The 14,299-nt window shown below is 33.6% G+C and overlaps 1 protein-coding gene across 1 annotated transcript in view; it reads right to left on the bottom strand.

The window, feature by feature from the left end:
* The window catches only part of LOC150103198 (5-oxoprolinase), a 368,797-nt gene that overhangs the window by 136,042 nt on the left and 218,456 nt on the right, over positions 1–14,299 (bottom strand). The window contains exons 21-24 of the mRNA XM_090398524.1: positions 9,199–9,309; positions 7,592–7,693; positions 2,815–2,989; positions 53–162 (exon numbers count right to left, since the gene is read on the bottom strand). Coding sequence (XP_090254650.1) covers positions 53–162; positions 2,815–2,989; positions 7,592–7,693; positions 9,199–9,309 — 498 coding nt within the window. The remainder of the gene's footprint in view (positions 1–52; positions 163–2,814; positions 2,990–7,591; positions 7,694–9,198; positions 9,310–14,299) is intronic.

The following is a 14,299-nucleotide window of genomic DNA, read 5'->3' as shown; positions in this document are numbered from 1 at the left end:
AACACTAAAAGATACCACTTATTAATTAAAAACTATAAATTTTATTTTTTACCTTCTGATTGGCTGCTACCTGTGCTCTCAAATCTGAAAGATTATCCTGCAAATTTCGTGTTCCACTATTTCCTGGCTCTCTACCTGGAGCCATTAGTATTTCAGTCAAAGCTGAAAAGTAAAGTTAATCAAAAGAAGTTCTAAAATTTGCATACTTTTCTGACAATATTATGAAAGGATATAATTACAATTAGTACTTTTATGTACAACAATATCAGCCATTATGTGAATTCTTTTTTGGAGACTGGATGATGAAATAGCTGCAAGTTGTATCTCCATCTTAATAATCAGATGACTTTCCATGAGAAAAATCTATAGAAAGAACTAGGCAAATTAACATATGAAAAAATTCAAGGAAAATATAAAAAAAGCTATTATCTGATACCATGCACAAAACAAATCTAATCAGTATCATCTGTATCAAGTAGTAGTGATAATACACTGAAAGGTTGAATTATGAAACTACTGGTAACAAATACGTTACACTTGCTAATGCAAAAATAAATGTCCCTGCACCTAAGAAGATTACAGTAAGTAACTATAATGGTTAACGATAAAAAAACAAATTTGCAAAATATCTATCAAATTGCAAGATTAATTCAAATTATGGTTTCAAAGTACTGAGAAAAAGTACACAAAAATATTGAACATATATTTGATATTTGATTTTATTTTAAACACTGAAAGAAAGGTAATAGAAGAGTTAATATCTGAAAATTCCTTTTGAAAAAATTTAATTTACTATATATTGAACTACAGTTCATGAAAAAGAAGCAAATTTAAAGCTTAGTTTTCTGCAAAAGCAATCACCCATAATGTGGAGACCAAGAATATTTACCGAAACTGACTTAATAAAATATAATGAAACAGTCAGAGATGAGGCTTCATCCAAAAATATTCAGATTTAAAATTGTAAGGTAAAAATCAGTACCATAAAAGATAGTTAGACAGATTATGATCATAATGAATACTGCCTCTCAGCAATAAATGTAAGACATCTGTAGGAAATCAACAGACTCGCCATGAGGAGCTTTATTTGGATTAAATGCTAATGATCTTATTACTACTGCATTCAGTCCTATAGTTCCACTTAAGTGTAAGTGCAGCTTTTTTTTTAATTACATGATGAATATAAATGTTATATATTAATTTCAGTTTCAAAGATATGAAACTTCACTTTACCCAATTTATAAAATTAATATAAAATATCACATACTATTAGATTTATGTTACATGCTGCCTATGTAGTCTTGTAGTATCTTCGTTTGATTACATAGGCAACAAATGAGCCTGGATTAACAAAATGCTCTACTTTAGTCATTTTGAGGCCTAAATTTTTTTTGGCTTCAATAATGAAATATCATGAGATGGCACATTGAAAAGAATTATAACGCCCGAGGAAAAACTTACATAAAAAAATTTATTAGCATAGAATTTTTGCGTAAGTATCATAGGGATCATCAGTACAAGATCACAGAATGGTAATTAAACATTAACAGAAAATTCTAAAAAAAATGCCACCTAAGTAGCTAATGTAAGATAACTATAGCAGGTCAATAATTTTCTAACTTATTAAAAAAAAATAAAATAAAATAAAAAAATACACACACACACGTATATATATATTTAGACAATATAAAGTTAGGAAAGATTAGCTGATTTTAAAAGTACTACGTCCCACAAAGAGAATAGATGTAGACCATCAGATCTTTTTAAGTTAGGACAGTGAAGTAAAGTTTCACATGTTTCTTTATTCTACGCTAATAAATTTTTTCACTTGAGTTTTCCTCCGGTGTCATAATTCTTTTCAAAAATTTTTTTAGGCTTCCATCCCCACCCCAATGCAAATGAATTCTTAAGGTAGCAAATCTTGGATGCACATAAGAAGGGTTTTATTCTCAGAGAAGAAACTTGTGTTCTACCCAAAATTTACAAAATATAACCATAGAGCATACACACTAATACATAAAAATTAACATACTATTTAGTGGAACATGAGATAGTGTCAGCTGTCCGCCATATTTTTATATCACCAGGGTCTATCCATGCTGACTAGAGATAGAGATATAGTCATATCTAGTGATGAAAAATGAACAGTATGGCTACTAACCAAATTTCAAAAAAAACAAAAAAAAGTTAGGTAAAAGAGTGCCACCTACCTCCTCTGGAAAATAATGATGTTTAGATCTATATTACTGATATAGAAGCAAGTGGAATTAGACATTATATTCACTTCACTTAATAGTATAATTAAAAATAAAATACCCATTCCGATGTTTTATTGACTTGGAAATTGCCTTGGACCCTCTTCATATAAACAGTAACCTCAGCTATAATTTGCCTGACTCTTTCAGCTCTGCTATCAGATACTGGTGCACTCGTGAAACCACACATGTGCAGGTGTATAACAATAGAACTTTAACACGGACTATAGCTCAAGTTAAAAATAACTGTGATTTATAGTCTAATTTATAGCTTTATAATTATGGTTTTATAGTGACTCAATGTCTTTTTAGTGTTTTTTTATTAGCTTTCTATGTTCTGTAATGCCTGAAGAAGTTGGCAACCCCGATGAAACATGTTGCATATTTAATAAATGTCATTTTTTCTTGGATCTGTAGTCAATATAAAAAAAGCATGAACATATCCCGATTCTAAGTTAACACTACTACTAGTCATATATATATATATATATATATATATATATATAATAAAAATATACTAGTTTATTTACTAATTCAATCTATATGAGTTAAAAATTACCTTCTTCCTGAAAAATACCATCTTTTACCAGCTTAAAAGATAAAAAGGCAGCACCTTCTTGAATGAGACTTGTTGAATTTGGAGGCATTGAACCTGGAGTAATTCCACCAATATCTGCATGGTGACCTCTACTGGCTACAAAAAATAGTGGCTTTGGATGATTCTGATAAAATACCTAAGAAACAAAAAATAACAAAATAGTCTATAATTAATTTCCTTCATTTATATAATGACAGTTACTTGCCATTGTATAAACTTAAGTTTGTTAATGACAGGGAAGCTAATTTTATCTCCATAATCTGCTGTCTGCCAGTATGTGCATGTGCTCTCCTTGGTTGGAATGCATGTTTTTCAAGTTCCAAAATGAAAACTTGGTTGTCTTCATATAAAACTGGCCTCAGTTGCAAAGCCCTTACAAATTTTCCTTGTGTTAGATCTGAAATAGGCGACTTCAAATTTTACATGACGTCACCATTCCAGAATCTAACAACTAACAAAAAATATATATGTGCATACTTATCTTTTAGCGCAGTGTAACTATGTTTTTTTTGTAACAACATCTTGTATGATAAACTGTGAATTATGTGAATTTAAATTAATGTATCTATATGTCTAGCATGAATGTAAGTCAGCAAAAAGGGGCAGTGAGAGAAATCATTAGTGAAATATTATAAATGAAAGGATGTGTATTATTCAGCAACATAGGGCAAAGATCGCCCTAATACTATAAGAGCAGCGTAAGCACCTGAAGGCATCACATCTGAGAAGACATCATGACGCATACGTTCCCGGAAACAAGAAGTCCCGTATGTTGATCGGTGAAGTCACCCAGCCTGAGACCAATGGGTGAGACGATAAGAGAAATTCAAACTCGGAAAGGTGGCGCTCTAGGGGAGCGCATAAAACCCATGACATGGAAGTAAATCACCCTGTTTTTTCTTGTTCCTGCATTTCTCTTCGTGTGCTCCAAGAGTTCATTGCAGTTCAGCTCTCATTTTTGAGGGCTGACTTACGAAAAGTTCCGGCATGACACCACACCAGATTTTGGCAAGATCAACCGTAGGCCGTCAATGAGGTCATCGACGTAAAACCTTAGCAGAGAGATAGCGCCCAGCTCAGGCAAGCACGTGTAACCCACGTGGCGATAAGATCGAGACAACCAGAGTCATAACAAAGAACAAAGGACGGAAGAAAGCTGATAAAGAATAGATAAGTACTCTCACTTGTTCTAGCCCCTTTTGAGAATTGACTAACAGTGTTAAGAGAATGCATCTTAAAATTTGTAAATGGAAGAAAGAGTGAAGAACTAAGATTTATGTAAATGACTATGCTTTTGAAATGAACTTTGAGAACTTTCAGTTATATAGAGATTCTGTCGTAATTAATCCGAGAGAGAGTATTTATGTGCTAAAATGCCTAAATGTCCAATTGAGCTGTAATTAAGAATGTATTATATGTTGAGTTATTGAATTTGCTAACATTTTGAAGTCAATGCATAATGGTTTTAAGAGTGAGAGAGTGAAAGAATGGTAGAAGCTAAAATTAGATTTGATAACTACTTTAACTTGTATGGCATTATATAATGAGTTTAATAAATATTTTGATTCCTTACTTACATGTGTTTCTGATCATGATGACTGACTCTGACCCTTCATAAAACATCGAACCTGTGATCGTGTGTGTGTGTGCAGCGATACCCCAATTGAAAATAGTAGGGCACGACTGCAAATAAAATAAGCGAGAGAACTCAAGGCTTCTAAGAATTCAATTAACATTATTAGTGGCACCTGATATTCTATGATTACCCTAAAGGCTGAGTTTATCTCTAACCTTAAGGCCCAGGCTGGCGCAGATAAAAAATAAATTTTGCCTGAGTGACCAGGATAACTCATGGAATTCAGTGAACAGGTAATTTCTGGTTGCCCTTAAAAGATTAACTTACGTAAGAAAAGGTATAAGAGAAGCGAGACTTAACATTAAGATTAATATTAATGAAGATCACATAACAATGGCGCAACCGACTTAAAAAGAGGTACATGCGATAGAATTTGATATAGCGGTTGAAGTAGGAAAGGATAAAGTTAATTATATTGCCTCGATATATCAATATCAGAGATATACAATGCAACACTTGTGTCTTAATTAAGATTCAAGTACAGGTTTTTCCAACCAAAGAGTACTGCCACTACAAGCTGTGCAACATAGCATATTAGAACACAGAAAAATATGTGTTCAAAAGCAGTTTTTTTTTTTTCACCTATACTTATGTTTGATAATAATGTGATTTCTAAATGAGAGTAAATTTCTCTATATGAAATTATACCAACCTTTCTTAGCATACTTAAACGAACCTATAACTGTTCACAATTTTTTAAAAAAAAGTTAATTATCAAGGATACAGTCTTGATTGGTTTCATCTTAATTTGAAATTTATTCAAAAGAAGGATAAAATATAAATTATCATTACTGTATGGGCACCTCTGCAGAGTCCGAAGACTCATTGTGAGAGACCAAACTATCCACACAATCTATCATAACTCTCCTTGAACCCGATTAACAGACAAATCACTCACAATTGACTCTGGCAAATCATTCACCACTCTCCATGCAAAAAAAATCTAGTTTGCACATCCCCTACTAACCCCACTCTTACACAAGTTCTCTAGTTCTCTATTTGTCATATATTGAAAAATTTCCTTTGCATCAGTTTTATAAAACTCCTTTAATATCTAATAAGTTTCTATCATGTCCCCTCTTTTTCACTTATCAATTAAACTTTATAACCCACAAATCCTCAACCTATTCTCATAGGGAGCATTCCACAGACCTGTCACCAGTTTAGTTCACTTGTCTGAATCTTCTCTACCACCTCCTGGTCTCCAAGAAGCCCAGGTGACTAAATCTGTGCACAGTAGTCAAGATGCAGCCAAATCATAGCCTTATAAATAGGAATAACAACTTTCCTATCTTTACTTGTTAGCTTGTTTTTCAACATCCAAGTAATCTTTTGAGCCATTTCACTAACTTTTGCAATATGCCCTCTGAACTTCAATTCTCAGTCCACCACTATCCCAAATCCGTAGCCTCATCAATTTCCTGCAATCTAGGAAATTGATCAACTCAACTACTTCCTTTGCATCTGTCACCTTCCTACCATGAGCATTGTTTAAAGTCATCCTACCATAGTCATTTTTCCTCTTGCTTGCTACATAATGAAAAAACTCTTTTGGTTTACTTTGGCCTGCTTAGCTAATTTTCTCTCATAATCTGATTTGGCCTTTCTTACCAAACTATTCATCCTTCTTGCTTGCACTTCAGAAGCCAGATCACTTAAATTATTTATTTTGATATACTTGGAATAATTTTGAACTGCAGCTAAAATATTTTAAGATAAGGTTTCTTTAAAAAGTCTACAGACTGAGTTTCTCACTTGAATGTGAAATCAATAATAGCAATTTTTGGCATTCTGATCTAAATCTCTTCTGATCTGAAACACCTACTCTGATCAAGTAACTGAAATAACTCTTATTGCATGAAGACTTTTATATATATATATATATATATATATATATATATATACAGTCATACCCCGACTTACGCGAATCCGGAGTTACGCGGTTTCTTATATGTAGGTATTCCCGTCCAGCCTCATCACTAGTCGTATCTTTCCGGCGCTGGCCACATTCGCCAGTGTCGCACATGCTGTGAACAAGCACTGTCGTGTTTCACATGATCTCCATGCTTACACGATTTTTATAGTTTACAAACCTTGCGATTGTTTAATGTTATGTTTCTTGATAAAAATTTTATCACATAAAAATTAATAATGTCATCCAAAGGAAGCAAGTCCAATTCTTCTACAGCTAGTGAGAAAAGAAAAACATTGACTTTGGAAACAAAACTCATCCAAATGTCATCCAAAGGAAGCAAGTCCAATTCTTCTACAGCTAGTGAGAAAAGAAAAACATTGACTTTGGAAACAAAACTCAACATTATTAAGGATTTTGAAGGCAGAATGAAAATTTGTGAGATAGCAAAGAAGTTCGATCTACAGGAATCCACAGTAAGAACAATCATAAAAGAAAAGTTCAGATTTTGGAGGACATAGATTCTAACGAGGAACGAATTGTAGCCACAAGGTAAGGAATAAAAAAATCATTAGCTTGCTATGAAGAAATTTTGCATGACAAGAAAAAGACATTATGCTGTCAGACAAATCTATTAGATTTTATGAAACCATCGACATTGAAATAACTTTCTTTTTTTTATGTACGAAAAACTACAATTATGATTATATTTCTTAAAAAATATAGGTGTCTTTGTAAACCTTTGGTCCCAATTAACTAATATTTTGTATGTTTGCATATATAAATTACATGCAAAATTATACCCCGAGTTACGCGAATTCGACTTACGCGCTTTTTGTTGGTCCCACCTACCGCATAATTTTGGGGTATGATTGTATATATATAAAATATTATATGCCTCCACAATAGTTGATATGACGTTCCTTATTGTTTCAAAGGACTGCATTCATTTATTATTCAAAGAGCAAGCAATTGACAGAATGGTAGATAACATGGAGGGTATTAACTAACCTGTCATGACATTAATTGAAATTTATACGAAACCATGTCATCTTATAACAGGAAATTAAGCTAAACATATACATGAAAAGAGGGAAAGAATAAAATATTGTACCTTTACAAATGTTCCCTATCAAAAATTTTCTTTCTGAATTTAAGAATTGCTTCATATATCAAAAATATAAACTTACTGGTGTTATGACAGTGAGATCAGGCAAATGGCTTCCTCCAGCACATGGATGATTTGATAAAATAACATCACCAGAGTTCATATCGTCTTTTAGATGTTTCATCTAAAGAATAATTAAAAAAAAAAAAAATAGAGATTACTGATGTCTTCAATTTCTATATTTATAAACAACTCTTAAATATTTCAGGTCATCAATGAAAATATTATGGATTATGAACAACAATTCTATCTTAGGATAGAACAAGGTTACCTGAAGGTAAGCTTGCTCTATCTAAGCAACAAATTTACTTTCAGCACAATGTTGCATCATTATACACTACTATAATGCTAAGACAATCTGAATGGAGATATTTTGCTTTTGATTATAGTATATGTACAGGGTCATTATAAAGTCCTTGCGCAGTTTAAAATTTTCATAACTTCTGTTCTATACAAATGATAAAATCAATCTGAAAAAGTGAAAGAATTTATTACAGTTGTATACATACATTTATTCTTGAGATTGTTAATTCTCAACTGCCTGCCATCATTACATATACAAACCAAGATATGATTTCTAATTCTACAAATACATTTTGCAGTTGATTTTCAGTAATACCCTGAATCACATTAGTTATCCTAGTCTGCTGATATCCTAACAATGAGGTTTTGTTGAATAAACAATAGTCTTAACATGTTCCCATAGGAAAAAATCCAATGGACTCAAATCTGGTGAACATGGTGGCCAAGAGATCAGTTCACCTGTTCCAGTCCATCTGATTTCAGAAGATGCCTAACACTGAGAGCAAAGTGGCAAGGTGCACCATCGTGCTAAAATACTGTATTGCCTCTAAGTTCTACACATGTAGTTCAGGAATAGAGTAACTCTGCAGCATTTCTAAATAACTCTCACTATTAATAACCTGTCCTTAAAAAAAAGAATGATCCAATTATGTGATATTTTCCTAATGTACACCAGACATTAACCTTAGGGGAATCTTTTTCATGTTCCTCAACTTCTTGTGGCTTTTTGGTGCCTCAATATATATATATATATATATATATAGCCTATTTTATTTTATTAACAGTTTCAAAATTGTCAATCAATAAAACAACTCAATTATAGCAAAAATAAATGGGAAATTTTTTTTGTTTGTTTGTTGATTTTAGTGCTCCTGCTAGCATTAGATGAATACACAAAAAACATACACAAAGTCCCTTTAAACAACATGCATCATATAATAATATACCATCTTTTCTTTCATCATACCATTATATTAGTTTGCAAAAAGTTATAAAACCTGATGAAACAATAATCATATCCAATTCAATGCATGGGATGATTCATCAGCAACTCATACCTATTTTTATAAAGAAATGCAACATTCCCTTTTAACAGATAAAAGAAATAGAATTCTGAATGAGTTCAAGTAAAAAAGCAATTATGAATGCAAAGCTGAATAAAAATTTGATTATTATGTGATGAGAAATCATTCATGCAGAAATAGTAAAAAACATGAAGTATATGAGTTATTTTCTTTATTAAACTAATAAGAAATGACACTTAATTATAATGTATAAGGAAAAATAGAATACATTATCCATAAACTATATATTGCATCTACATACCTGAAACTGCACAGATTCTTGCATTGCTCCTAAATGAACTGGAATATGAGGAGCATTGGATACCAAACCTCCATCAGGTCCAAAAAGAGCACAAGAGAAATCTAAACGTTCCTATTCAAAGAGAAAATTTAAAAATTCTTTTATGTGCAAGATATAAAATATTTAAATAAACAGAAATCACTTTAACTAAAGAAGATCAATGTAATTCTGAAAATATTTAGAAAATTTTGTTTAATGTAATGATACCACCAACAAAAAAAAAAAAAAAAATTACTAACACTAAAAAAAATAAAGAAAGAACCTCCTCACCTCAAGTTCTTATGATGTGACATATTGCATTTCCACTTTATATGGAGATGCAGATACATAATATCCTTGCTATGGAGATGCATAATTTCCCTACCATCATTAACAGCACTCCCCCGCCCACTTATTGTCCTTTCCATCTTCATAAAGCACCTTTTCAAAATTTTCTATTCCTGTCAGGATATCATCCTCACCCAACCATGTTTCACTTATTCCAACAATTTTTGGCCAAAAGCTACTCACTGAAACAATTTCACTTCTCTTATTTCTGATGCTCCTGGCATTCATAAATAAATAAATATACCAACTCACTTTTAGATCTACAATCAGTCCTACTCATTCCTCTGTTGGATGTAATTTCCCCACATCTGCCCATGCCCAATCACTTTCTTCAACACTTATTCCATATATCTCCTCAGACGCGACTATGATCTCCTTACATCCCAGGTCCATCCCATTCCTACTGTTGCCTATCTCCACATACATGTTCACTACTGCTTCCAATATCCACTCTCCTTATGCCATATATTCCAGTCCACTCCCAACTCTCCCATTTCCTCTGGCATTCCTTTTTTCTCATTATCTTTCACACTATTACTATTAACAAGCACCTCTGTCTTACCTATTCCATTCTCTTGATCTTTCATTTCACCTTTTACCTCTGCTGATCTTTTCTTTGCATCACTCATTTTCCTTAAAATTTCCTTAAGTAAAAGTCTCTCCAGTTGACTCACACCAGATCCATTTAAATGACACCCATCCCTTTTGTAAAAATTCACTCTTCCTTTGAATGCATCCAACAGATTTACAAACCACACTCCCTTCTCCTCACACAGCTATGCCAGCATGGCAATCATGATTCTTACTCTGTCTCAACTATGCATTGTCATACCTCAAGCAACACACTGACAACTTTTCCTACACACACTGTTATCATTCATCCCACTCAATAATTTCCTGATATCCATCCTCACATTCTCTTTATGTCCAACCAAATCATTTGTTTCACACAACTACCACTAACTCTCTTGCTCATTTACTTCTTACAACGAATTTTAACCAATTGAGGAGTATACTGAGTTCAGTGGAATGGGATCGGTTGCTGGATGGGAAGAATATCGGCAGTGCATGGGAAAGCATTTAAACAATACTTAATTGATGCAATATCATAACGCGTCCCAAGAGTTCAAAGAATAAATAGGATACGTGTCAAATGGATGTGTAATCTTATTAAGCAAGAGGTTCGTAAGAAAAGGATGATGTGGAAGGAATACCGCACATATAAGGATGATGTCTGTTATGAAAATTGTAAGCAGCATGCTAGAATAGTCACAACTGTTGTATGGAAAGCAAAGTATGAGTATGAAAAGAAAGTAGCTCTGTATGTAAAAGACAACCCACAAGAATTGTATCGACATGCTGCAAGTAAAAGAAAGAATGAATATGAAAGCATAACTCTTCTAAATGCAGATGGCATGAGGGTTACAGATACAGAAGAGGTTGTTCAACTAATGAGTGCCCATTTTGTTAAAAGCTATCAACCTGGTGTACGCAACATTGAGCTCACTGCTACCTCTTCACTGGATGAAGAAACTCAGGTGTATGAGGACAAGGTATTAGAGCTGTTGCACAAACTGAATAAGAATTCAGCAATAGGGACTGATGGGATATCAGCATGTGTGCTAAAAGTGTGTTCAGCTGAACTAGCTATTCCTTTGACCAGGCTGTTTAATATGAGTCTCAGAACAGGGAAGATTCCTGGAAAAATCTGTTTAGGGCTTGCATTCAGAAATGGGTTCTGAATGCAAGCCCTAATTTTGTAGAAATGCAGTGAATTTCTACTTTGCAATGAGCACATAGATTTACTAAGAGAAGGTCATGTTTTAGCAACTTGCTCACATTCTATAACAATGTTACCATTGAACTAGACTAGGGGAATGGACACACCATGATACTTTTGGATTTTGCTAAGGCTTTTGACAGAATGCAGCATGATAGACTTTTGCATAAATTGGAGCATATGGGTTTGGATTATAGGATATTAGCATGGATAAGAAGATGGCTGACTGATAGATATTAAAAAGTGGCTTACAGGGGATGTGAGTCTGCAAGATTTAAGGGCTGTAGGACTGGCTGCCACTACAGTGAGACATTGTCTCATATAGCCCAATATTGCTTCTGCACCCATGGGGTCCATGTGCAGAGACATGACACCATGGTCTCCATTCTGAACAACTGCTTTAAGAACAAAGGTTGGGAGACTGCGGTGGAACCACATTATAGGATCACTGTGGGTTTATGTAAGCCAGACAGTGATTAAAAGAGATAGTGACATTTGGGTAGTTGATGCCCAGGTGGTGGGAACAGGGTGCCCACTAGCCTATAGCCATAATAATAAGGTAAACTATTATAAGAATAACCAAGATCTAGTTAGTAAGATATGGGAGGAGCATGGGGAAACTCAGAGGTTTACCAGTGCCACCATCCCTTTACATGCTGTATGGAGTGCAGATAGCTATAAGGACTTAAAACAACTTGGGCTTATGCAGAAAGATATAAAAGTTCTTCCCTTGAGGGCCCTACAGGGCACACTGGTGGCATGAGGTTGCCACCAGACAATGATTACAATGATAACTAGAACAGGCAAAGATTAATAAAATAAAAAATAAATAAATAAATAACCAGTGGTATACCACAAGAATCAGTAGTTGGTCCACTGTTATTCGATCTGTACATTAATGATATTGGGAAGGATTTGCCAAGCGACATACAGTTATTTGCTGATGATGATGCAAAGATAGGTAGGGTAATCAGGAATGCTGCTGATATGCAGTACTTGCAGAATGATTTGAATAGGATTGTGGACATGGGAAAATGGATGTCAGTTCAATGTCATTTCAACTTTACATTTAAAGTCATTCACTTTGGCATGATTAGATATCCAATGTCATATTATATTGGTGGGATTATGCTAGAAGAAACTGATGAGACTAGAGATCTTGGATTGTTAGTAGATAGGAAGTTGATGAAAGTACACATGTAAAGATAAGGATGTCATTTTGCCTCTTTACAAGACTTTGATAAAACCCCCACTTTGACTACTGTGTGCAGGTCTAGTTTCTGTTGGAAAGATTGCAAAGGAGAGTGTTAAAAATGATATCAGGATTGTGGAATACTGATTATTCCACAGAGAGAGAAGAAGAAGATAGATTGAGAATTTGTAGGTTGCAAACAGTAGAAAAAGGGGTGATATAATTGAGACTTACAAACTTCTAAATGGGTCATACAGGATTTCAATTGATGAAATTTTTCAATTTATGTAGGGTGGGGAAAGGATAAGAGGGCATCCTTGGAAGCTGAGAATGAATGCCACTAAGAAGGGGGTGATGGCTAGATTTTTCTCTCATAGGGTGGTGCATGATTGGAATGGATTGCCATTGGATGTTGTGAGTGCATGCAGTGTGAATGAATTCAAGAATAAGTACGATAGCTGGTGCATGTAGTATGTGGCCTCTCTTGATGAGTCCTCGACTCCCTGCATCTCTCTTAATAGTAATAACCACCAAACTATCAATTATCTTATTCCCCCCCTCCCCCCCCGAGGAAACAGACAAAACACATGTATCATTAGTGGAAGTAGAAGAGTCATCAACCACTGAAATGTGGAAAAGCAGCTGGATAAGATGATAATTGACCAAAAATGCTCAAATATGCTCCAATAGAGCTCTCATAGTATTATCCATAAAAAAAGGGGAAATAAAACAATGTGATACTTGTGACATTAAATTAAATTAAGAAATATAAACACATTGGCACGAGAATATTTTAATAATCTTGTGCTAACGTTTTTATATTTCTTAAAACAATGTGATAATTACAGAGTAATTTCCCTACTGACTGATCCATGTAAAATTCATTATTATTATTATCCAGGCCTCCATGGAGTCAAAAGACTCATCGTGGGAGGTCGTTCTTAGGAAACACAAAGTTTATCATACCGCTCCTTGAACTCATTGACCGTTCTGCAAGCATACTTGAAAAATTATGGAAATGAAACAAGAACAGGATGGGTTAAGGCCAAATAGGTGTCAGGATCATATTTTCACTTTAACATAAACAAATTAGGAATCATGGAAACAAAAGATTACAAAAGAAAACAAAAGATTAGGTACATATTGAAGTTTTGTAAATCTAGAAAAGCATATGATAAGGTACCAAGAGAAAAGCTCTTCAAAACACTACAATTATATGGTGTAAATGAGATGCATTATATTAACAAATACATAGACTATACTTAAGTTTATAAGTCAGCAGTTAAAATTAAAGGTAGGAAAGGTGTGATGTAAAATGATCTATGAAAGAAAGTGGCATCAAACAACCTATCAGAATTGGTGATATTCAACTTAGCTTTACTTTATGCAGATATTATACTCCTTATAAATCCAATATAAGTTGTTGATTCTTTGAACTAGATTGAATAAATGTTGTAATCAAGCTGGTGTGAAAATCAGCAAATAAAAAGACAAAAACCATGAAAACAGGCGGAAGTATGAAAAAAATATCAACTGTATCCTGCATAAAGAACCTATAGAACAAGTAAAATATGTCATCTATTAACTGATAAAAGTTTATGTGGCGGTGGAGTCAGTTGAATAAGTTTATATGGAATAATGGAGAAATTAGCCAAAACACACTAAGTAGTATACGAAACAGTGTTCAACCCATTTTAACTTGTGGATCTAAGAATTAGATTAGAAAGAGACAATTAATCAAAGATAGACTACAGATTTGAAAA

The sequence above is a fragment of the Typopeltis vanoorti genome, chromosome 9 (genome assembly GCF_054136105.1).
Source record: "Typopeltis vanoorti isolate ZY-2024b chromosome 9, IOZ_Tvanoo_1.0, whole genome shotgun sequence".
NCBI classification, from domain to species: domain Eukaryota; kingdom Metazoa; phylum Arthropoda; class Arachnida; order Uropygi; family Thelyphonidae; genus Typopeltis; species Typopeltis vanoorti.
The sequence above is the reverse complement of the archived record's forward strand: the minus strand, read 5'-3'. Positions and strand labels throughout refer to the sequence as shown.